Raw genomic sequence first — 22,543 nt, 5'->3', positions numbered from 1 at the left:
AAAAAATACCACTGCAGTTGCATAGGATTGCAGAAATGCAGGTTAGCAAATACTGGGATGAAATTCAGGCCCTTATTTTTTTTTCCTTCTCTTTAGGAGATTTTTTTTTTCTTTCTCCACTTTACAGTTTAAAGATGAAACCAGATGTTATTCTGAGACATCTGTCCATTGCAGTGGCAGCTAATGACCAGAGTTATATGCCACAGCAGGTTACGGTGGCGGTTGGAAGGAATGCCAGCAATCTCCAGGAGGTCCGAGATGTTCACATTCCCAGCAATATCACTGGCTATGTAACATTGTTGGAAAATGCTAACATTAGTCAGACGTGTGAGTCAGTCATAATTGGTGTTTCCTGTTTTGCTCTTCTGAAAGTGAAAGGCTGGATCGATTATGTGAATAACTTGCTGAGACCGTGATTTTAGGAAGTTTTGTACGTGGGGTTCCTGGCCCACTTTACAAAACCTTTTTGCATGGCATCTGTGTTTTAGTTTTAAATGCAGTTCCGACATTTCAGTTTGAGGCTGGATATATGCTAAAATATAAACACATTATGTAAATATACTGTATAACGACTTTTATACAGTGTCACAATATGCTAGATGGTAATGTGTAGACATACAAAAAAAGCACACTTTCAGTTAGAGAACAATTTTTTTGGTTGTAATGTAATTCAAGGGTTTTATCTCACATCTGTCAGTACAGGAGTGAGATGACTTTTGTGAAGTGTTTACCATAAAAATGTTAGGCTTTTAGTTTAACTATATTTAGTGTTTTCCTCTTAAATATGGCAGGTCTATGGCTGTCTTCTTGGAGCAGAACTGAGTGACAATTTTTGAAGCTTTTAAATCTTATCCAAACAATGGCTTTGTTTAAATGGGTGTTTTCTGTTAAAATTTTTTTCATAGCTTCCTGAGTTGAGCTCAGAGGGATCTCTTTTCTCAAAACTAACTCTGCAAGTGTATTATCTGTGTAATATAACTCAGATAATATGTTTAAGTATTTGCATTCTAATTTTGAAATAATTTGCATTTCACTGTCATATGTTGGAGGTGCCAAAACCTTACCAAATAAATTTTGGGTTTGAAACATAGCAAATAAAGTATTTGGCAAAATACATTGCTTATTTGCACTCTGCAGAGTATTGTTTACTTTTTTCAGTTTTATAACATGTGACCCCATGCTTTTGTATAACAGGGGCTAATGTTTCAGGTCATGTGAGTCCCCTAAAGCTTAAATTTTCCAAATGGGTCTGTGCATGTGTACGCTCCTTTGTGCAATAATTATATGCAAGCATGGACCCTGGGTTCTTTAGATATTCATTTTTTGTAATGCATATAGTTGTTTAGGAATTTCTTCTTCTGAATTTAACTAGGTCTCTTCTGTTTATCCTTATTAGAAGAAATTACCTCTTTTTTTGTTTGATCTTACCAACAGATGTGCAGATAAACATCAAGCGTTGTCTTAGTGATGGTTGTGATACTAGAATCCATGGGCTCAGGGCTGTTGGCTATCAAAGAGTTAAGAAAGTTGGTGTCTCAGTATGTGATGCTTCGGCTATCTGGTACTGGTCTTTGCTGACTTCATTGGTAACAGCTTCTATGGAGACCAATCCAGCATTTGTTCACACTATCCTACAAAATACTCAGTAAGTACCAAACTTCATTGCTTTTGGATATAAAAAGTGTGTTAAATCTTGGTTTAACTTGTTTCCATTCCCTCCATGAGGGTATTTGAACAGCCTCTTGGCTACCAGTTTGTTAAATGTACAAATAATTATTCCTTTGCACTGCTGCGTATGGCCAGTACTCAGACATAATGTAATCTCCTTAGTCTGCTGGCTGAGATGCTTGTTATACCAATAAATGGCTGAAAGAATACTGGCAAGATGCTTCTATACTTGACTTTTATTTTCCTGGGCTTGTAGTATTCTTTTAGAAGCTCAGAATGAATTTATTTCCTGTTTCCAATGTTTTCTGTTTACAAAGGTTTACTATATTCCATTTTCTTTTTGAAGGGAGCTTAATTTAGCTTTTGTTTTCAATATCCCTCACTCGTGTAGAGCCTTATCCTAGCAAAATTCTGTTTATGCACCAGCAAGTAATGTAATCATAGCTTTGGAAATTGCATTTGCAAATAAAAGTCTGCTTTCAAGACAGCAGAGTTGTAATTTCTCAGAAATAAAGTAGTTTTTAAAGCAAGACAATTAAGATCCCAGGTCTTTTCTATATTAGACTGTAACTTATAGTTTAGAATAAATGGAAGATTTGGACTGTTTTTCCTGATCATGTACTTTTTCAGTACAGTAACCCCCCAATATGCACTATTTTGACTTGCACTTAACTTGCATTAACATTAACAAGATAAGCAGAAGTCAAAATCATGGAGTTCCCAGGGGCTGGGAGGTGGGGAGCACAGGTGCTCCACCAGCTCCCCTCTCCAGTCCCCAGCTTCCCCCCAGCTGGGAGAAGCTGCGCCACTGTGGCTGTCTGCTCAGCTCCCCCACCTGGGGAAAGCCAGAAAGAAACCATGCCTGCCTCCCAGAGTGACGGGGAGCTTGGAACCAGGTGGCAGGCTGGCTCCAGGCCCCCCCTGGGCTTGTGGGGTCCGGGAGACCGGCCAGTGCACCAGGACTGATTAGTTTCCTGGTTCCCGTAAGCTGCTGCCTGGTTCCCAGCTCCCTGCCATTCTGCGAACCAGGAAACTGACCATCACTGGTGCACTGGTCAGTTTCCTGACTCCTGCAAGTCCAGGGGAACTGCCTGGTTCCTGGCTCCCCCGCCTACTTGCACAAAATTTAAGTTACACAAGGGTGTGCAGGAGCGCAACCCTTGCTTAACTCAGGGGACTACTTTATTAATTATACTCAAGATAGCCAATCACTATATAAGATTTTGAGCTTTGTTAAAGCCTCTCCTTTGATGGGATGAAAGGCTTCCAAATTTTTTTTGCCTTTACTATCCTACCAGTACTTTAAAAACTTGAATGTTCTGTAAGATACTCAGATATTTCAGGCATCAAAAAGGCACAATGTCCTATGTGGTGTATGGAATGAGCAGTCTGCAGTTGAGCCATTTTCATGGATAAAAAGGTATCTGCCCTGATACGACTCTTTGTTTGTTTAGAAATTTCACTTTTCTTCTGGAGGCACACATGGGAGCAAGGCATCTGTGTAGATGGCTTGAATCCCATGAGTGAAAATACATGGAGAAACCCCCTGAAACACTGTAGTTAGTGATAGTCTGTCCCCTCCATACCTGCTCTCATATTAAGGACACAGCATGGCATAGTAAAGTATTAATCTTCTCCCATTTTGATGAACAGGTTTTTATACACCGGGAGATGGCACTAAACACACTTTGCCAGGCATGTGATGGGCAAAATTTTCTTGTAGTTGACTTGTTTCTTGTCAGAATGATGGCCCTCCCTGCCTTGTTTTTCAGAAAAGGTTTTACTCCTCAAAATGCCTTTCTTCCAAAAAAAAAAAAAAAAAAATTTCTTTTCATTTACCTTGTGCAGAGCAATGCTTTTTTTTGTTTAATTTTGCTGTAGTGTGTTTTTTTTCTTTTTCTTTGAAAGAGGAGCTGGTACGGAGCCAGTTCCCTGCTCTGGGGCACCCAGATTCCTGCAGCTGGGGCTGCTAGCTGGACTCTGCACCCTAGCCAGTTCATAGCCATGAGGCTGGTGAGGTCCCCCTGCCACCCAGCCAGGGATCCCACAGCTAGGGCTGCTGAAGCGCCAGTAAAGAAGGCACTGGTGCAGACTATTTCTGGTCTATTGTAGGGTATTTACAGTATCTCTGTGCAGGCATTCTTACTGTGGCATCTGGTTATTTTGCTGTGTAAAGTTTCCTTAAATAACCATGAAACTGTCATCTGCTCAGTAACTTCAAGTTTTAAAATCTTTCTAAAATCCTAAGACAACCACAATAGATTTGTGGCATTCACTTACCATGGGGTGCATGTGGATTTTTAAAAACACCATTCTTTTACATGACAAAATACTTGCTAACTTATTCTCTGCACAGACTTTGAAATCTCAGATCTATACCGGAGTGTATCTTCACGTATGTCAGCAGTGCCAGTTCAGAAGTTCCTCAGGCACAAAATATTTTTAGGATCAGAGCCTTATTTTACTCCTTTTAGATACTAAAAAGGACACACAATGCAAAGTGTTTAGTACAAAACTGCTTTTTTCTAGGTAGCATAACCTCTGAGCTAGACACTACAAACAGAAGACAATTCTATATAAAAAGTAAAATAATCATGAAACTAAGGCCTATTCCACACCTGAAAGTTAACCTAGCAACTCACTCAGCGATGTGGAAGAACCTCTTCCCTGACCCAAGCAGCTATGCCAACCTAAACCTCAGTTTAAATATAGCTGTGTTTTTATTAGTGTTCAGCCTTTGAGGCAGGTGGTGTTCCATCAGCACTGGGGGAGGTGCGGGGGGGAACCTTCCATCAGTGCAGGCTGAATCTACACTACAGTGTTACACCTTAGTATTTAGGAAAATATAGGTATGCCAGTATAATTTTGGTAGTGGTTCTCTAACTTTTTAGCCTGTGGCCCACCTCAGTCAATGCAATTTTTCTACAACCCACCACCCCGATGACAGAATACATTTGCGGATTTCTAAATACTTAAATACTAAATTATTCATTTTAGTCATACTGCAACATAAAAATGTAGCTATATAGCTGTAACAGGGCTGGAAGGTCAGGTTGGGGGGCTCACTGCTGAGGGGTGGGGGTGGGGAGTCTTGAGCCTGTGGTCCATCTGCAAGATGGTGGATGACACTTTGGCTGCGTTTACACTAGCTCCCAACTTCGAAGGGAACGTGGCAAGTAGGGTGTTGGGAGATTACTAATGAAGTGCTGTGGTGGGTATGCAGCACTTCACTAAGCTAATTCTCTCCCACGGCAAATTCGAAGCAGCAAACTTCCAAGTGCCAGCTTACGTGTAGCTGCGGCTGACCTGCTGGTACTACGAAGTCCCTTTACTCCTCAAAATTTTGAAATTGTTTCAACCAAGGTGTTACTTAGTGTTGTTTTTTTAATGTAGAAGTACATAAAGTATTTTACTAAATGGTTTTGTTGTGTTGTCTTCCTAAGCAAGAGTCTGCCTGCATGCATACAATTGCAGGGTTGAAGTTTTGTGTGATATTTGCACAGCTCCTTTTTCATTTAAAAATCCATGCACTATTTTCTCCAGCTAGAAGCCAAGTGATTGTGTTCTTAATTCAGGAAGAGCATCAATAATGCACCTCTCAAAGTAGAGAACATTGATCATAAACACAGATCCACCCACATAAGCATAAAGTGTGGCTCTGTGTTTCTGAAGCTTTTGTATCTTAAACTTATGTCAGACAGAACTGATTTTTTTTCTAAGGTCCTGCTCATTTCCTTTTGTAGGAAGGCATTGCAGCACATGCCACCACTATCCCTGACATCAGGTTCTACAGACTTCTCAAGCTTCTTATCACCTAATGTTTTGGAGGAAATAGACAGCTTTCTAATAAGGATAACCAGGTAAATCTTATTAGTGTACTTATATGGCAAGAAAATGACACATTAAATGGGCACTGCAAAAATAGCTTCTATTTCTTGTATTCCTCATTTGTTCTTGTTTGTTCATACCTTGAAAAACTCATAAAATGAAGAATCTGTTCCTCAGTTTGAGAATGTAACAGACCTAGGAACCAAAAGCTCATTCCTTCATCTCTGGCTTTTAAGTATAGTGTTGAAGTATATTTAATGTTAAGTTAGTGTGATGTTAGTGCTTCAGTGACATGTATTTACATGGACCTCTGGAGGAGTTAACATTTTTCTCCTTTTTTCCATTGAAAATCAATTCATTTAATCCAAAATGTGAATGCTAGGAATAGGAACAATCTGGTTCCAAAAGCAGTCATGAGGTACCATCTTTCAACCTATTTTATTTTATATCTTGACTGCTGTTGTAATAAGGAAGTATATTGCTATCAGTAATAGTTTTTAAGGAAATACCTTAGTATAGACAGTAACACGATTGGCTCTATCATCCTCCCACTGAAATCAGTTGCGAGTTTGCCACTGGCATCCTTTTTGTTTAATCTACTTCTTTTTATGAATTATACTTTATTAGAAATGTTTACATGGGGTCAGGTATTGGTCAACCTGGTCCTAAGGTATAAAGAAAAACACCAAATAAATTAGTGTGTTTTACAAAGTATTTTACATCAAAAGAAATCTTAAGTGTTGGGGATAAGCCCTTTTTCCATACAGTTGTATTTAGAGAAATAGTATTAGAAAACTTCATGTTATCATGTCTGGCTACAGCAAGTTTTTGGGATATGAACTTTTTTCACTTTCTATCTATATGTGGATATATAGAAAGTAGTGAGAACTTTCAGAAGAAATAGAGAGAATGTATAAGGGAATGAAACAATACTATCAGATGGCAGCTCTAAACTGGTAATATTTGAACTAGGGTGTACTACTGGGAGTAAACTCTATTAAAAGAACAGTGTAACACAAACTCAGATACTGAATTCCTGTGGTAAACCTAAATAGCCTTTATCTTCTGGATTTTTAACTAGATAAAGTATTTTTAATGATTCTGTGTAAAATTGTTGATTTTTAAGCAACTAGATCAGGACAATTAGCTATCAACTTTTTATGAACAGATGTCTTAAATGGCCATATAAGTAGGCCACATCATAAGTCATTGATATTAATTGAAATGACCGATACACCATTTCATTTACTTAATCATGAAACTGCAGGTTTCCTTTCTTGTGTGTGTGTATTTATATATTTTTGTACATGGTCTTTTTATCTCCTAGTCGTTGTGCCACTCCAGAGGTTGAACTTACACTGTTGGCTTTTGCGCTAGCCAGAGGGAGTGTTGCTAAAGTGATGAGTTCACTTTGTGCTATCAGTGATCATCTGGAAACACTATACAAGGCTTCTTCACTCATCTCTTCCATGGCAACTGTTAGACAAAACCTGCTTTATAAATATGGTAAATATTGCGGGGATATTTTTAAGTGCTATTTACTGAACCCTTCAGAGAGAGAGAATGAGTGTGTGTGCATGCATGGGTGAGAGAGAGAGATCTTAGCTTTCCAAATTCTTTGTTTGTAAACTGCTTGTTTGGCCTTTTAATCAAGGCATAAAAGGTTTAATAAATATTATCAAGCTGAGAATAAGAGTCTCGTCCCAGAAGTGGTACTTGCATCAGCTCAATACTACCACTAGAATTTGAGATCCTTGTAATCCTTCCAAGAAACAAAGGTGATATCACCTTGAAGAAGGAAAGCTCTAATCCAGTGTTTTCCAAACTGTGTTCTGGAGCACACTGATGTTTCATGTGATATGAATTGGTGTTACATGAAAACACTTCCTTCTAAAAATATTAAATAAGAAATTAAGTGTGTGTCAAAAATATATAGATTGTAAGTATATTAATATACATAACAGCCATAATAATATAGTTATTATGCAACTAGTGCCGAAACAGAAATGCAAAAACTCTCCATCTAAAATGTCAATTGTACTGATTTTTATTTTCCAGTAGTTTTCTGTAAAAATAACAAATTTATAAAAACACATTTAAAAATATTTTCCATACCTAATTCATTTTGTATTAATTTTTCATAAGATGTTTTTTAAGCTTTAAGGCAGGACAGTCCTTTTTTGAACAATTACGTGTGGCAGTTTTTCAGTATCCACCCCCCACTCCCACGCTGACCCTCCAACCCTCATGTATGTGTTCAATCAGTATATTTTGGGAAATGCTGCTCAAGGTGATAAAGGTGTTTGCCTCTCTAGATTCATTTAGTGGTATCTCTTTCTTCCTAAAACAGGCTTCCTAAATTTTTTTTTCTGCCCAGTCTTACTGGGGGGAGGATGGCGTTGACTTAATTTTGCTTACATTTTCATCATAAATGTATTGTGTAGACAAGCCTAGGTACAAATCTCTTTGTTTTCACTTTTGGGATATTAATTTGGGTGTTTATCTCAGGTTTAAATTTGAACCTGGTGTAGCATAAGGCAGTACAGATTAAACCTCTCTAGTCTGGCAACATCCATAGTCTGGCATGATTTTTGTTAGGGGACCATGATTTACGGGTGTGGCCAAGTTTTCCATGGTCCCAAAAAGTTTGTTTACGGCCACCAGTCCTGGCTCTTGGTTTTCCGTGATGTTATTCAGCTCTGATTCACCCCTTAATGTCTTCTAAGAACCCAGTAAGCAGTTCAAGTGTTGGCAATGCTGATAGACAGTACTGACTTCCTGTGTTCTAGTAAATTGGTTCATCTGGCACCAGTCAGGTCCCAAGGCTGCCAGATCAGAAAAGTTCAACCTGTAAAATTGTTTTGCTGTGGGTATCAACTTAAACTTTACTTCTGTCAGACGTGTTGTAGCACCTCTTGTTATAAATAGTTACTTTTGTTTTCAGTTTGTTTACTTTACTCATTTAACAGCACTTTGTCATAAACATTATTTCCTTCTGTGTAGTTGGTTTCCCTTTTGTTTGGGTTTTCACTCAGCAGCATAGAAAGAAAAACATTTTTAAATAGGAAAATGTGATTGCAAAATCACAATTAGCATGCAGACTTAGGAACAGGTATATTACCTGAAATTTATGTTTAATCATTTTTTTAAGATTGACTTCATCTCAGGTTGGTAGCATCACTTGAAACACTTGTCTTTGAGTCCTCAGTTACCGGATATTCTTACCAAGCATGCAGATGTGAACCTAAGGTAGAGAAATACTTAGACAACTGCTGCTTCTGGTATGTGACAAATGTAAATATGAAATATTGCTGCTACAACATTATGTTCAAAATTCTGGACAGTCACTTATGTTTCTCATAGCAACTAGATCTCTGGTTCCTAATATAAGTGGTATTTAATATTTCATGTACTGTGAACTCTTTAGTTCAAAATGTGTATGTTTTGATATTTGAGTCTTCCAGCGATAGCAATTCTTAATTTCTTGTCTTTGTACACTTACATTTCAACTGTAATATTTCAATAACATGGGTTTTACATTTATTTCCTTTGTGCAAGGTAAAAAAAATCTTAGTGATGTGGTTCTTTAATTATTTATTTTCTTTTTTTAACCTTCTCTCCATGTAAAGAATTTAGCATGCCATCAACAAATAGGCTCTATATTGTTTATTTTATAGCTCTGACAAATCTGTTGATTTGCTTGTTCAGGAAAACCACTGCAGCTAACTCTTCAGGCATGTGATGTTAAAGGAAAGGAAGATAAATCAGGGCCTGAAAACCTCCTTGTAGAGCCATGGACGGGAGATGGTAAGTGCGTAGGCTTCTGCTTTTGCCCTCTTGTAGAGGGTCAAAACTGTACTTTTTTCGACGCTGCTTAATAGATTTAAAAAAAAACAAACAACTATATGGATACGCACTTCTAAATTGTAATTGTCACTCAAGAGGAATTTCTCTTAATCTCCTTCCTGTTTGGTGAATTAGCTAAAGGTGAGTAGCAGGCTGTTTGAAAAAGTTCATAGAGTAACGTTTTGTTGGAGAAAATCATGAACTTTCTAAATGCTGATGGAGGGATGGAAGATGCAATAATGTAGAGCAGGAGTCAGCAAGGTTTCTGAGGTGGAGTGGTGAAATTTGACATTTTCATCTCTATATAAATTCCAAGTGCTGGTTGATTATTTTTAAAGTCACTAATAGTCCTAGTTACAACTAATAAATAAATTTAAGATGCAGAGCTTTACTGTTTTAGGTGGTGGTTGGTAGCATTTTTCTGTTAATTCACAGGCAGCATGGTTCTAAGCAAGCTCCCGGCTGCATGGGGGAGGAGGGACAGGGCTGAGCTCTCAACTCATGCACCAGTGAAAATCGGCTTGCGTGCCACTCTTGGCACCTGTGATGGGGGATTGCTGACCCCTGATGTAGAGCATGCTTAGGTTACTATTTAGGTTTCCAGAATCGGCAACACTTTAATTGTTAATGTCTATCAATAAACATAGTCTTAAAAATCAGAAAAAACTGTAAATGAGGCAGTAAATCATGGCTCTGCAAGTCAAAGCAATGTGCACTTCTCTAAAACACCTTTTTGAGGTGCTTAGAGCACAACATACTTGGAGGTATGTAAGTTGCATGCTACAAGGTGGAGTGGCATACACATTGGAAATCAGCTGGTCTTTCTAGGGGTTGTTTATGGTCAAAGTTAGTGAGTGTTTGCTTTGCAAAGTTTTGTTTCTTGGCATACATTGTTGTCTTCTACTTACTCACCTTGAGCTGAAGTGAACCAGTAACATTGCCCTGGCATTTGGTTCTTGATGCCATTGATTAAACTTGAGAATATTTTAACAATAGGAGGGATTTCTAGTTAATGTTCTTGTGAGGTTGTGCCTGGGTTTAAGAAGAAATGGAAGTGAGTGGTCTTATCCATGTTGTCTAAATAACAGATCTTCTGTAAGCAAAGATGAGTTAACACCATCTTTCAGCTATCCTAATAATATGCATTGGGAGTGACTTTTCACTAAAACTTAGTAAAAAGTCACAAAGGCCTAGCCATGTTAGTCTGTATCTTCAAAAACAATGAGAAGTCCTGTGACATATAAAGACTAACTGATTTCATGAAGTGGTTTTTCACCCTGACAGAGCTTATGTCCAAATAAATCTGTTTAGTCTTTAAGGTTCCACAGGACTCCTCATTGTTAAAACTTAGCAGTTGCAAGAATTATTTCCTGTTACTGATAGTACAGTCCCAGGTCTGTTTTTGGCTCTGGAGACAGGGTTTGGAGCAGGGATCTGCAACCTGTGGCTCGTTCAGGACTTTTGTGGCTCCTGATGCTGTAATTGCCTATTTATTTATTTATTTATTTATTTATTTATTTTTTAAAAAATCCCTCCTGATTATTTTTGACAAATGAATTGTGTGTGCACTGTTCTTAAAAGAGGGTTTAAAAAAGTATGGTTTGACTTTAGAATCATAGAACATTAGAACTGGAAGGGGACCCCGAGAGGTCTGCGAGTCCAGTTCCCTTCCCCCTTGGCAGGGCCGAGCACTGTCTAGACCATCCTCGATAGGTGTCTGTCTAACCTGCTCTAAAATATCTTCAGTAATGGTGATTCCACAACCTTTCTAGGTAATTTATTCCAGTGTTTAATCACCCTGACAGGAAGTTTTTCCTAATGTCTAATCTAAACCTCCCTTGCTGCAGTTTAAAGCCCATTGCTCCTTGTCCTATCCTCAGAGGCCAAGGAGAAGAATTTTTCTTCCTCCTCCTTGTATCCCTATTTGAGGTACCTGAAAACCACTATCACATCTTCTTTTCTAAACTAAATAAGCCCAGTTCTTTCAATCTTCCCTCATAGCTTATGTTCTCTAGACCTTTAATCATTCGTGTTGCTCTTCTCTGAACCTTCTCCAATTTCTCCCCATCTTTCTTGAAATGTCATGGCCAAAACTGGGCACAGTACTCCAATTGAGGTCTAATGACCACTGAGTAGAGCGGAAGAGTGATTTCTCGTGTCTTGCTCACAACACTCTTCTTAGTGAATCCCAGAATAACGTTTGCTTTTTTTTTTTAGTTTTGCAACATTGACTCATATTTAGTGTGTGTCTACTATGACCCCTAAATCCCTTTCCGCAGTACTCCTTCCTAGACGATCACTTCCCATTTTATATGTATGAAGCTGATTGTTCACACTGATACAATTGCAGAACTGAAAGGGCAGGCATTATTAAGGATGGTCTCGTGTTCCACATGGATTGCAGCTCTTGAGTTTTTTACCAAATTGGAAAAAATGTCTCTTCTTGCTATTTTGGTTGCCGAGCCCCTGGTCTGGAGGCAGGCTATATTAATACGACATGTATGTATATCTTTTGATACAGCATCATCATAAGCAGAACTACAAATGTCAACATTATAATTTATTACTTCACCTGGATTTTCATTCTCATTTACTGATTGAATCTTCGCTGTAGAATAGCGTGCTGGGTTTTGTTTTACTCCTGTTGTCATAAATCTGCATTCACTCACTTCAAAGTGACAGTCTTTGAAACCTTATTCTGTTTTTATTGTTCATCTAGGTTTTCTCACTGAGACTGGAAAGACCAGAGCAAGTATCATTCTTTCCACAGGAACTGAATCTACATTCCAGGTGACAGAAATTAGAATAAAGGTAAGGGTTTGAATTATTCAAGTATCCTCTTGGATTAGTGTTTTTCTCTCGGTGGTGGAATTTAGACAGTTATTCACCTTCGAATGTACAGCTTTGTGATTAATTTGTAAGAAATTTGAGGTTCTTCATGGAGTGACAGCAGTTTGAATTTAGTTTTGCCTTTGCATGAGTTGCAGGAAACTTGCACAAAAAGAAAAACCGAAATCTTACCTGGTACAAAATGCAACTACAAATGTACTCTAGTTCCAGAGGGGTACCATGTTAGTCTGTAGCATCACAAAAAAACAAGGAGTCCTGTAGCACCTTAAAGACTAACAAATGTGTTTATTAGGTAATGAACTTTCTTGGGTAAGACCCACTTCTTCAGATTTTCTGATTGGAGTAGATAATAAGAATCCAGGGTTTCCATCATGGGGATGGGAGGGAAGAAAGCGGAGGCGGTCAGCTTTGATAGGACCAGTGGAAGAAGTAAATTAAATGGGATGGGTGCCATTTCTGCAAATATCAAAGGTGGAGAAGTTGCCCTTGTAAAGTGTAAGGGCTTGTCTACACTGCTGTTTTTCTTCTGAGGAAACTCCTTTTTTCTGGAAGAAAACACTTTACGTTCACACAGCTGAGCCTGTTACTCAGGAAGAACAAGCTATTTACCTCTGGAACAGTAACTCCACCAAAACGAACAACTTTCACTGACTCCCTCCCTTTCAGTTCTGCAATTGAATCAGTGTGAACAAAGCAGACCTAATTATGGGATAATTGGTCTCTTGGGGGTCATCCCATCAAGCTCAGGTAAGTATCCACTCTAGGCAGCTCTGGGAACTGATACCTTTTTCCCAAGGTGTCCCAAGACTCCCCTCCATGCTGCAAGCCCTGAGAAATTTAAACTCCATTGCTGAGCACTCTTTCCTTCTGAAGTAGAAATAAGTTACTCCTGAAAAACTCTGCAGTGTAGACACACCCTAAGATAATTGAGATTTCTCTTGAGCCCAAGGTTAAATGTGTCAATATTGCAAATGAATTCCAGTTCAGATGTCTCCCACTGTAATCTTGTTAGCTGGGAGTTTGACTCTTTATCTTTCAAAGATGTTTAATCATGTCGTGCTCTTTATCATTAAAACAAAGGAAAAATTATTTCAAAGAATCACAAATCAATTTAGTCATTCTATGGTTTGAGTAACTCTTCATTATAAGAAGAAATATAATATTACCACTATGCTAGTTTTCTGTGTTGCTCTGGAATTATATTCTCCTTTCAGGTTCGGAAAGGTGCTATTGGGGCCCAATGTGGGTTGGTGTTTGCTTATAACAGCTCTTCAGAAAAATTTCATGCAGAGGAGCATTTTAAAAAATTTGAAAGCTATGACAAGTGGAAGCTACAAGAATTCAGGCAGTTTTTGAAAAACAGGTAAAGATGGGTAGGGGGGTAATGAACAATTTTTTAAAAATTAATGTTTCAGCAAACTTTCTCCACCCTGTTGTGAAAGACAGTGTGGAAGAGGTAGAAGTAGTTTTCAACATTTCTTTGTACCCATTGCTGTAGCTGTAAATAGTCACTTGCCACTGAACAGCAAAAGGTCTATATATATGCTTAATTGTGACCAGCCCGGTTTGAATGACTATCTCAATTGAGTATTTTTGAGGAGCTGTATCTGTACAGAATGCTGGTTTCTAATAGCTGTTTTGCTGTCTTTTGTTGCAAGTCTGCTGTAAAATTGACTGTAAAAACAAACAAAATCTGTGTCAAACATGCTTTTGCTTGAGTCTCTGCAAGTGAAATGTTTCTGCTGCATTTCCTGGATCTTTAATTTCCCAACAGATAAACATAGTTGGGTAACATAGCAGCACCGGTGGGGCAATCCCGAAAGTTTGTTTTTGTTTTTTTTCCTTATAACAACAACTTTGGTTAATCTGGTTTTAATCTGCAGAAGGGATTGTGCATGTGATGAGCTGGGAGAGGATGATCCTGTTGGCTGGTTTGAAGTGGAAGAGGAATGGGATGAAGTGGATGTCAAAATGCAGCAGTGCAGGATTTCCCAAGTAAGAAATAATTAAAATAGTATGACTCAAATGTGAATGAGGAAATTATTGTTTTACTTCTTCCTTGAAGACCAATTTAATAATCATCAGTTTTTTGTTATCCTAAAACTGACTCCGCTTAGAATGCACTTAATTTTGGAGTAAGCCCCATTGACCTCCCTGGCACTTCTTTCTTTTTTGTTTTTGTTTTTTTTTTTTTTTGAGAAGACAAGTACAGTAGACCCACCAAGTTGTGGGTGTCTTGGGTGAACGCAACTGCTGCCCCTGACAGAAGCAGGAAACAGCTCCTATCAGGGGCAGCTGCCTGACTCTTGCCACCCCTGACAAGGAGCAGTTTCCCAGTCCCCAGAATGGCAGAGAGCTGGGAATCAGGCAGCAGCTTGGTTCCCATCTCCTCTCCACTTGCAGAGCTGGGAAACTGAGCAGGGCAGCTGGTCAGTTTCCCAGGTCCTACAAGTGGTAAGCAGCAGGGAGATGGGAACCAGGCTGCCCCCAGTTCCTGACTCCCTGCCATTCTGAGAGCCAGGTAACTGATCAACCCTGGTGGGCTGGACAGTTTTCTGGCTCCTGCAAGCCCGGGGGACCCTGGTTTCCATTTCCCCTCAACTTGCACGAAAAAATGATTTATGCGGGGGTTGCAGAAATGCACAATTACACTCTGGGGCAATTGGCAACTCTAGGTTTCTCTTATTGCAGCTTTCTGTGCTGTATACTTGGGTGATAGATTCTAAACTTAGTTAGCTGATCCTTATGATTTCCTAGTTAAGCTAAACTTTTTTTTCCTAGCAACATCCAAAATAGCAAACAGCTTGAGAAGTTACTTGTTAAACTACACTTACACTAAAAGACAGAATTACTGACCAGATGATCAACACTGTTCTTCAGAAATATGTACATCTTCATCCATGTCATTTTCTCCCAATAAGCAGTTTTCCTTTTGATGTTTCATTCTTGCAGCTAGGCTTTGCATCATCTTCTGACACTGCTTACCCTGGATGCATTTCCCTTTTTTATCTAGGGAATGAATTGCTTCAAAATATTGCCACGTAGGGTGTGTCTTATGCTCAGATGCCATGATAGCTTTCCTGTGGCAGAAGTGTCAGGGAAGATTGGAAGCTGTGTGTGTGGAATAACCTCTTCCCTTTTTCTTTCCAGTCCCCTCCACTGTTCCTTTCTATGCTTTCTATATCCTTTCTTATATATTGCCTTTCTGAGGTTGGATTGTAGACCAGGACACTATAGCTTTACCTTAATAATATCATTGGATTTTAAATATTTGCATGACTACACAGAAGCATTTTTACATTGTCATTCCCTGTGCTGGTCTAATTTATATATTTTTGCTATTGTTGGCCTGTAATAATGAAATGGCACTATGTAGGCAAGCAAAGTATGTAGGAAAATATACATAACACATGCAAGGTGAGAGGATCTTGAAATGAGGATTTATAAACAGCTTTTGTGCTTTGTCTCTCTCCAGTATTTAATGGTGAAGTTCTTATGCACAAGGCAAGACACAGCAGAGCGCCTCGGAGTTCAGGGGCTGACTGTTCTGGGGTATCTTCGACCTATGGTAGGTGAGCCCAACAGAAACATGAACTGCCTGAAATGCAGAGCAATAGATGATGGCATTTGTGGAGTAACCCTTCTCCTGAAGACACTTCATTTCATCCAACAACTTGCACAGGACCTGGTATGATGATCTCCACATTTCTTCACTTCTTTGCAGCATGTGGTCATTACATTAATTTACCAGAATAAATGGTGGTACATCAATATAAACATAAAAGAGAAATTATAAAATATTGGGCAGATGAGCAAGTTGAAACTATATTCAATAGTAATATTATGCAAATCATAAAATTTGGTGCCTGGAAAATGGCTTTTTTATACTAAGATGCCTTAGAACAGGGCACTTTAAGTTAGCAGTATGTCCTCTTTAAGAGAACCAGAACTGAAAGCCTTGCGTCCCTTCCCCATCTCAGTGTGCTCAGAGCAGCACATGGCTACAGCAGCTGGCCTCTCTGAGTGGGCAGACAGGAAGGGGCTGGCTGGGAGCTGCTTAGGTAGCCCTCTGCCATCCCAGTCCCTGCATCCCTGCCTTTCTGTTCGATGTCACATACCTCCTCTAGGTCAGAATCCTCTCCTGCACACCTATCCTGTGCCCCAGGTCACCACACCCTCCTTCACCCAAACTCCCTCCCAGATCACACACCCTCTCCTGCACCCCAATCTTCTATCCTGAGATCTTTTCTGCACAACCTCCCTTCCAGACCCCACACTTTCTCAATTAATGTCATGGACAAGTGCAGCTCTTGGCCACTTACCAATTCTTGGAGTGCCCCCCCCCATAAAAAATTATAACCCATCATTAGTCTAATGCAACAGAACAAAAAGATACAGCTGCTTCATGCTCATGGAAATCTCGCCATGCTTTCTCCTGTGGCTGCAATAGCATTTCAGAAGTAGCTTGATATTTCTTTCAGACTCCATATGTTACAGTATTCACTGTGTCTTTGTATACATGTATTGTGTAGAGTGAATTCAATGCTAAATTTTCTTTGCCTCTTTTAGGTTCAGCAAAAAGAAAGAGGATTAAAGTACAGATCATTCTTGGACTTCACTGGCCTTGACTTGGAGCTTTTCTGGAATTTTTATAATAAACTACAGCAAAAGTAGGGCCCTCCTCCATCACATTGTAGCCATAAATATATTTACATAAAATATATTTAATTCAGTTGATGGTTTCCTTACATTAAACTGGTTTATTTGATACTTTTCCTTCTGTTTTGTGATGGTTTTTTTAGCTAAAACATTACATAGATACTTGTAATGTTTAAGTTTCAGTATGTGTTTGATTCCTGTTTGCATGTCATGAATTATTCTTTCAGTTCTTGGTTGTGTTTTCTGTATTCAGAAGATCTTTTATGCTTTAGATTAGAGATAATGAAACTTGCTTTAGCATACTGTCCTGAAAATGAGCTCTTCCAGTGAAAATTTTACACTTGTTTGAGGGTTTTTTTGCTTTCCTTTTAGCCCGAGGGAAGAATGTCTCTTTGCTCAGACTGTGCTTCTGCAGCTTCTTCAAAGTTGCTTCTCTGTGCTTACTGGAGATAATAAAATTATTAAATCTCAGGAAACTTCTCAGAGCAAAACTTCAGGCCAATTAGAAGCTGCACAAGAGCTCTACAGGCATTTGTGTGAAGGTTCGTTAATGTTATGCTGTCCTGTACCAACTTATTTAGTATTGTTGTGTTTTAAAGAAACCTTCCACTAGTGTGAACTTGTAAAACCTATTTTCCAAAACCCAAGCCAGCTGCTGTTTCAGATTGTTGTACTTTATTGCCATTTTAGGACAGGGGATTTAGGTGACAGCTCACCTCTGTATTGTCTTTGAGCCTCTGGAATGTCTTGCATCTGGGCTGATAGATAGTTCAGCCAGAAAGTGGTTTCAGTGACAAACTATTTCATTGGAGCTGTATCTACTTGCCCTAGTAGACAGTTTGATCCTTTCACTTGAGTACTGGAATACGTAAAAAGTATTAGTCCTGTTTATATTGAGTATCTCTACTCATTCACCAGTGTGCTAAAATGAACCCACATGGTTTTGAAAGTACAAGTGATATACTAGCCCAGTTAAGCCAATGAGACATTGTCATTGACTTTGTTTGGAGCCAGGATTTTCCTTTATTTATGTAGGTGCAATGTTTCAATAACTTGTATACATCGTATGAAATTATGAAAAACAAAGCAGAGATGAGTGACTTTGTGCTGAGTGTGGTACAGTTTAACATTCCCTGCCACCCTCAGTTTCTGCAGTTGGTTGTCTAAATAACTGTGAAACTGAAGGTCCAGAAGTCATTTGAACCACATATTCACCTCACAAGATCTTTCTTGATAAAATTCAGAAGGCTTTCTGGCATGTTTGTGTAGGTAACATTACTTAGGTAACATTACTGCACATTTGATCCTAACCCTGTATCAAAGTGGAGTAGGTCAGCTTGAACTAAAGAATTGTTAGTGCACGTCAACAGGGTCCATATGTGCAGTTAATATGCAGCAGATTACCTTAACAGAGAGTTACATCCCAGCTTGTTGCAGGCTAAACATTTTTGAAGGTCGGTCCTTAATGTGTATATAATGGGTATTTTATTTGCTTTGCAAAGACTAACGTCATGGAAGAGAAGTAAAATTTTATTGCATATGAATGATATATGCCAGTTTAGTCATTTGAAATTGTACCAGTTTCCTTTTTGTATGAACAGTGGTGGACATAAGTGATAGCAACTTCACACCCATGACAGTGCTAAAACAGGAAGTTAAGAACACGTTGGTCAATGGAGCAGCTATCTTTTTCCCAGATAGACAGACCAGACGAGAACAGCTCTTCACCATGATGGTAATCCATGCAATAAGAGATGACTTTTGTTTTGTTGCAATTAACTTCTAAGGTATCTGCTTCCTTTTCTGCATTATCATCTATATATCTCCTCCCTTTTCTTCACAATCACTTCATTCCACATAAGGAGAGAGTGTCTTTACCTTTCCATAAAATAGATCTGAAGAACTGGGTCTGTTTCAGGAAAGCCCATCACCTAACAAATTATTTTTTTAGTCTTTAAAGTGCTATATGACTGCTTTTTTGTTTCATAAAATAGTTTAAGATAGACTTTCTGAAGTCAAAATTTTAACCTTCAAAGGAAGGCTCTTTCATACGCTCAAAAATGACTGTTTAAAGAAGGGAAACATGGCATTCTGAAGGTCCGTATTAGTAATCTTTTTGAGGGACAGGGTCTGCTCAGCTTAAAAATAAAGCTTGAACATATAGGTTTATGTATGAGGAAATCTGAGTTACAGGAGGCAATTTTAGTGTCCATGTCTGCATGAGATCTTCAGAGAATACTGTTAAAAATACAGCAAGTGATTATTTTTACTTTTAGTATTCCAGTAGGTTCTAAATCCTGAGGGAAAACAGGATCGGATGTTAAATACAATTCTTGCATGTGCATATGGGTCTTTAGGGTTTTCCATTTGTGACGGGATAGAGACGACATTTATAGTATTGAAAATAAAATTTTGGGCAAGTTCAGTAGCATTTAGAAAAGACTCAATTAGGGGATGCAAGGAAAAGTGATTTAAATGTCATTTAAAATAAGGATGTGCTCAGTGGCAGAGAATGTAAAGACAAAATTTCAATGGGGACTGAATTTTTTAACAATTTTTTACAAACCAAGGGTAAAGCTCAGAAAATGGGTATTTTTATAATGAAAATGCAGGCTAACATTTATTGGAATTGTGAAAATACTAATCCTTCTGTAAACAGTAAAAGGTATTTCCGCATCCTGTCATTGTTTGTAATTCTTTGCTATTACAACCCCCCCTCCCTTTTTTTTAAATGTAAACCTTTTCCATTTCCTAGAAAAACATCACTGAACAGGAACATAAACTATCTGTACATCTTACCTTCAGATCCCTGTGTATGTACTTCAGGTGAGGCTCTTTAATAGCAAAAGATAACTTACAAATCATCATTCTGCTGAAAAGATATGCAAGTCAGCAAAATTGTTTAATGGACTTCCTCTTAATAGAATAAAAAACAATACACATCTTACTAATATTTATTGCTTCAAAAAACCAGTAACAAATATTGACCAAGGTTAAAAATAATTCCTCAAGCTGTAGTATATTGCCCAGAGTCTGAGCAACATTGTGTTTTATACTTGATCAGTTTTTTCCAACTACTGTTGTCCTTAGAAGTTGTTTGTATTTGTTTTTATCAAAATAAAGGTGTTAAGATATTTTCATCAAACATTTGATTTTTTTTCCAATGGTGTGGAAATTATCTCTGAAAGTTATCAACACAGGGCTCTGTCTCAGACTTGTGTCATTAGCTGGAACTCTGTAAGGTGTGTCTTTTGCAGTGATAAGGATCCAGGTGGACTTCTGTTGTTACCAGATAAGGAAGTTTCTGAGGACTTTGACATCAGCCAAGTGTTGTCAGTCATGGATACACTTTTGTTGGTGGCAGCAAGAGAGGTAACAATGCTTTCAGATTATTTATTCTCACTTTTGCGTTTGACTGCTTTTCTACAGCAGATGTTATGCTTCCAAAGGCATGCTTCATATGAAGAGCCTTAAGTCAGTAGTTAACAGGACTATTCATATGAGTAAAATTAATCATGACTGTAGGATTGGGCCTCCGCTTATTTAAATAGTAACATTGAATAGTTAGAAACAAGGAAACGTAATGAATAGGTTGCCTTAGGGAGTTTTCCATAAAATTCCATAGTAACCGCCTTCAAGCTGTAAGTTGAGCTAATTTAAACCAGTTTGAAATATGGGAACCCTCATAGTATCATAGGCTGAAAGACCTGTGCTTTGGAATATAAGGAGTTTTCACATGTGAAAATCAATAGCCTATGTTACAGAAAGTTCTGGAAGCCTCAATTGATTGCACCAAATGTAGCTGTAACTACTTAAATACCTGTTTGCTGTTCATCTCACTGCATTAATAAAACAACTTTCAAATCTTTTTTTTAAATGAGATTTTTCAGCCTTAGCAGTTAACGACTTGTCTCTTGCTTTCCATGTTTTTTGTGAGTGGTGCTGTTCAGTGGGGAGGAAGGTGGTGTATCTTACGTGGCATGTTACATCATCTGTCACACTGCAGAGTATGGAATAGTGTTGTATTATTACTATGCCTGGGATATTGTTGTTCTGTTATTGCGTTTCAGTGTGAAATGATGATGCTGGATATTGCCCAGCAGGAGAGTGGCACAGTACTGTCGTCCTTATTCTGGTCTGTACAAGGCAGCCTCCTTTCATGGTGCTATCTACAACTTAAGGGCAACAATAATACAGCCAAGAGTCTTGCCATAGACATTCTTAAAAAATGTAAGTTCCAGAGCTGAGACAGTACCTACTCTATGCAACAATGCAGAACTTTGAAATACCATCTCAAGAAGCATTTCATCTCTAGACACTCGTATCTGAAGCATCCTTATTACAGTGCTCCTAACAAATTTCAAAATTGTCCTAGAGCTATACAGACCAATTTGGACTTATCAGTATAGCTAAAGTTTTATTGTGGCACTATGTCTGAAGAGTCCATAGAATCATGAGAAACTAATTTGTGCCAAAATAACTCACTGGGTATTGAGCCTATGGAGAAAATAATTTAGATTCCTTTAGATTTTATTCTTCAGTTGCCCATTTTTATGGGATCTGCCCTCATCTTCCTCAAAATTGATGCTGCCTCATGCTGGGTGAGGCAGCATGTAATTTTTATTAGATCTAGGAAATATCAAAGAAGTCTAGAAGTCATTTTGTCTGTAGTAAGACCTATTGATCTAGGTGATCTAAAGGTGCATATCACGATAGGATGGTTGTCTCGATACATCATCCCAAAGTTACTTGAATAACTAAATTGGGTCCTGAATAGTTAATGGTATAAAATTTGTACTTGTTAACACTGGGCCATTTCTAAATTCAAACCTAGATTGTATTTTTTAATTTGATTTGATTTTTTTTAACTATTTATGTATTCATTCATTTTATCCATATCTAAAATACTCAGCTAAAAGATGCTGGACTTGTTCATAGTTCATGCTTCATTCCTTAGTGAAACAAAGGTCCAGAAAAATCAGATGATTACAGTAGGGTTATTGAAATAGTTGTGTTCAGCTCAAGGAGATGTAGTTTGATCACAGTATTAATTTCTGCTTTTTGATATTGTCAGTGACAGTGTAGTATTGTCATCAGTGGTTAAGTGCATAACATTTCTTGTCCCCACTGCCTTGCCTCTTCTGAATAGAAGTTTCTTGGGGGTAACACCTTTCTCTATTTTGTACGACATCGAGCCTACTAGAGATGCACAGCAAAAAAAACAGACCTGCAGCAGTGATTCCTCAATTTGGCTATCTTGCTACCGAATGTTTTCTTTTCTTTTTTTTTTTTTTTTAGATGTGAGCCAGTTCCTGTCAAACATCAGAACAATTTTAGAATCACTTTTGTCCCAATACAGTGGCAAACATATAGTAGAAAAATTAAGTAACTCTGTTTTTGCCATGGCAACCCGTCAGCTGGTAGGTGAATGTTTGAGATGTCCTAACTTTTTCCTTTAGGCTATATTTATGAAGACTTTGTAACTTTTGGGTGTTTTCCTCAGGTGATCATCTTGTTGGATTTCTGCAGTTTAGACATTCCTCACTGTTCCCTTCTTCAGGGTTTCAGTACCTTGATACAGCTGCTGAAGAACCTTTGTAGTGAACCTGGAGACAGTCTTAATAAGGTATCCTAAGATGCTTTGTATATTTGACAGACTTCAAACTCTCTCAGACAAAGAGTTAATGGGCAT

The 22,543-nt window shown here is 38.3% G+C and overlaps 1 protein-coding gene across 2 annotated transcripts in view; it reads left to right on the top strand.

The window, feature by feature from the left end:
* The window catches only part of ZZEF1 (zinc finger ZZ-type and EF-hand domain containing 1), a 99,645-nt gene that overhangs the window by 15,194 nt on the left and 61,908 nt on the right, over positions 1-22,543 (top strand). For both annotated transcript variants that reach the window (XM_075013418.1, XM_075013419.1), the window contains exons 5-21: positions 128-327; positions 1,435-1,645; positions 5,412-5,528; positions 6,824-7,002; positions 9,205-9,303; positions 12,062-12,153; positions 13,407-13,555; positions 14,076-14,187; positions 15,668-15,880; positions 16,762-16,862; positions 17,224-17,393; positions 18,453-18,586; positions 19,607-19,677; positions 20,109-20,223; positions 20,922-21,081; positions 22,150-22,271; positions 22,355-22,477. In XM_075013418.1, the coding sequence (XP_074869519.1) occupies positions 128-327; positions 1,435-1,645; positions 5,412-5,528; positions 6,824-7,002; positions 9,205-9,303; positions 12,062-12,153; positions 13,407-13,555; positions 14,076-14,187; positions 15,668-15,880; positions 16,762-16,862; positions 17,224-17,393; positions 18,453-18,586; positions 19,607-19,677; positions 20,109-20,223; positions 20,922-21,081; positions 22,150-22,271; positions 22,355-22,477 (2,368 nt within the window). The remainder of the gene's footprint in view (positions 1-127; positions 328-1,434; positions 1,646-5,411; positions 5,529-6,823; positions 7,003-9,204; positions 9,304-12,061; positions 12,154-13,406; positions 13,556-14,075; positions 14,188-15,667; positions 15,881-16,761; positions 16,863-17,223; positions 17,394-18,452; positions 18,587-19,606; positions 19,678-20,108; positions 20,224-20,921; positions 21,082-22,149; positions 22,272-22,354; positions 22,478-22,543) is intronic.

This window comes from Carettochelys insculpta, chromosome 19 (genome assembly GCF_033958435.1).
Source record: "Carettochelys insculpta isolate YL-2023 chromosome 19, ASM3395843v1, whole genome shotgun sequence".
NCBI classification, from domain to species: Eukaryota; Metazoa; Chordata; order Testudines; family Carettochelyidae; genus Carettochelys; species Carettochelys insculpta.
The sequence above is the reverse complement of the archived record's forward strand: the minus strand, read 5'-3'. Positions and strand labels throughout refer to the sequence as shown.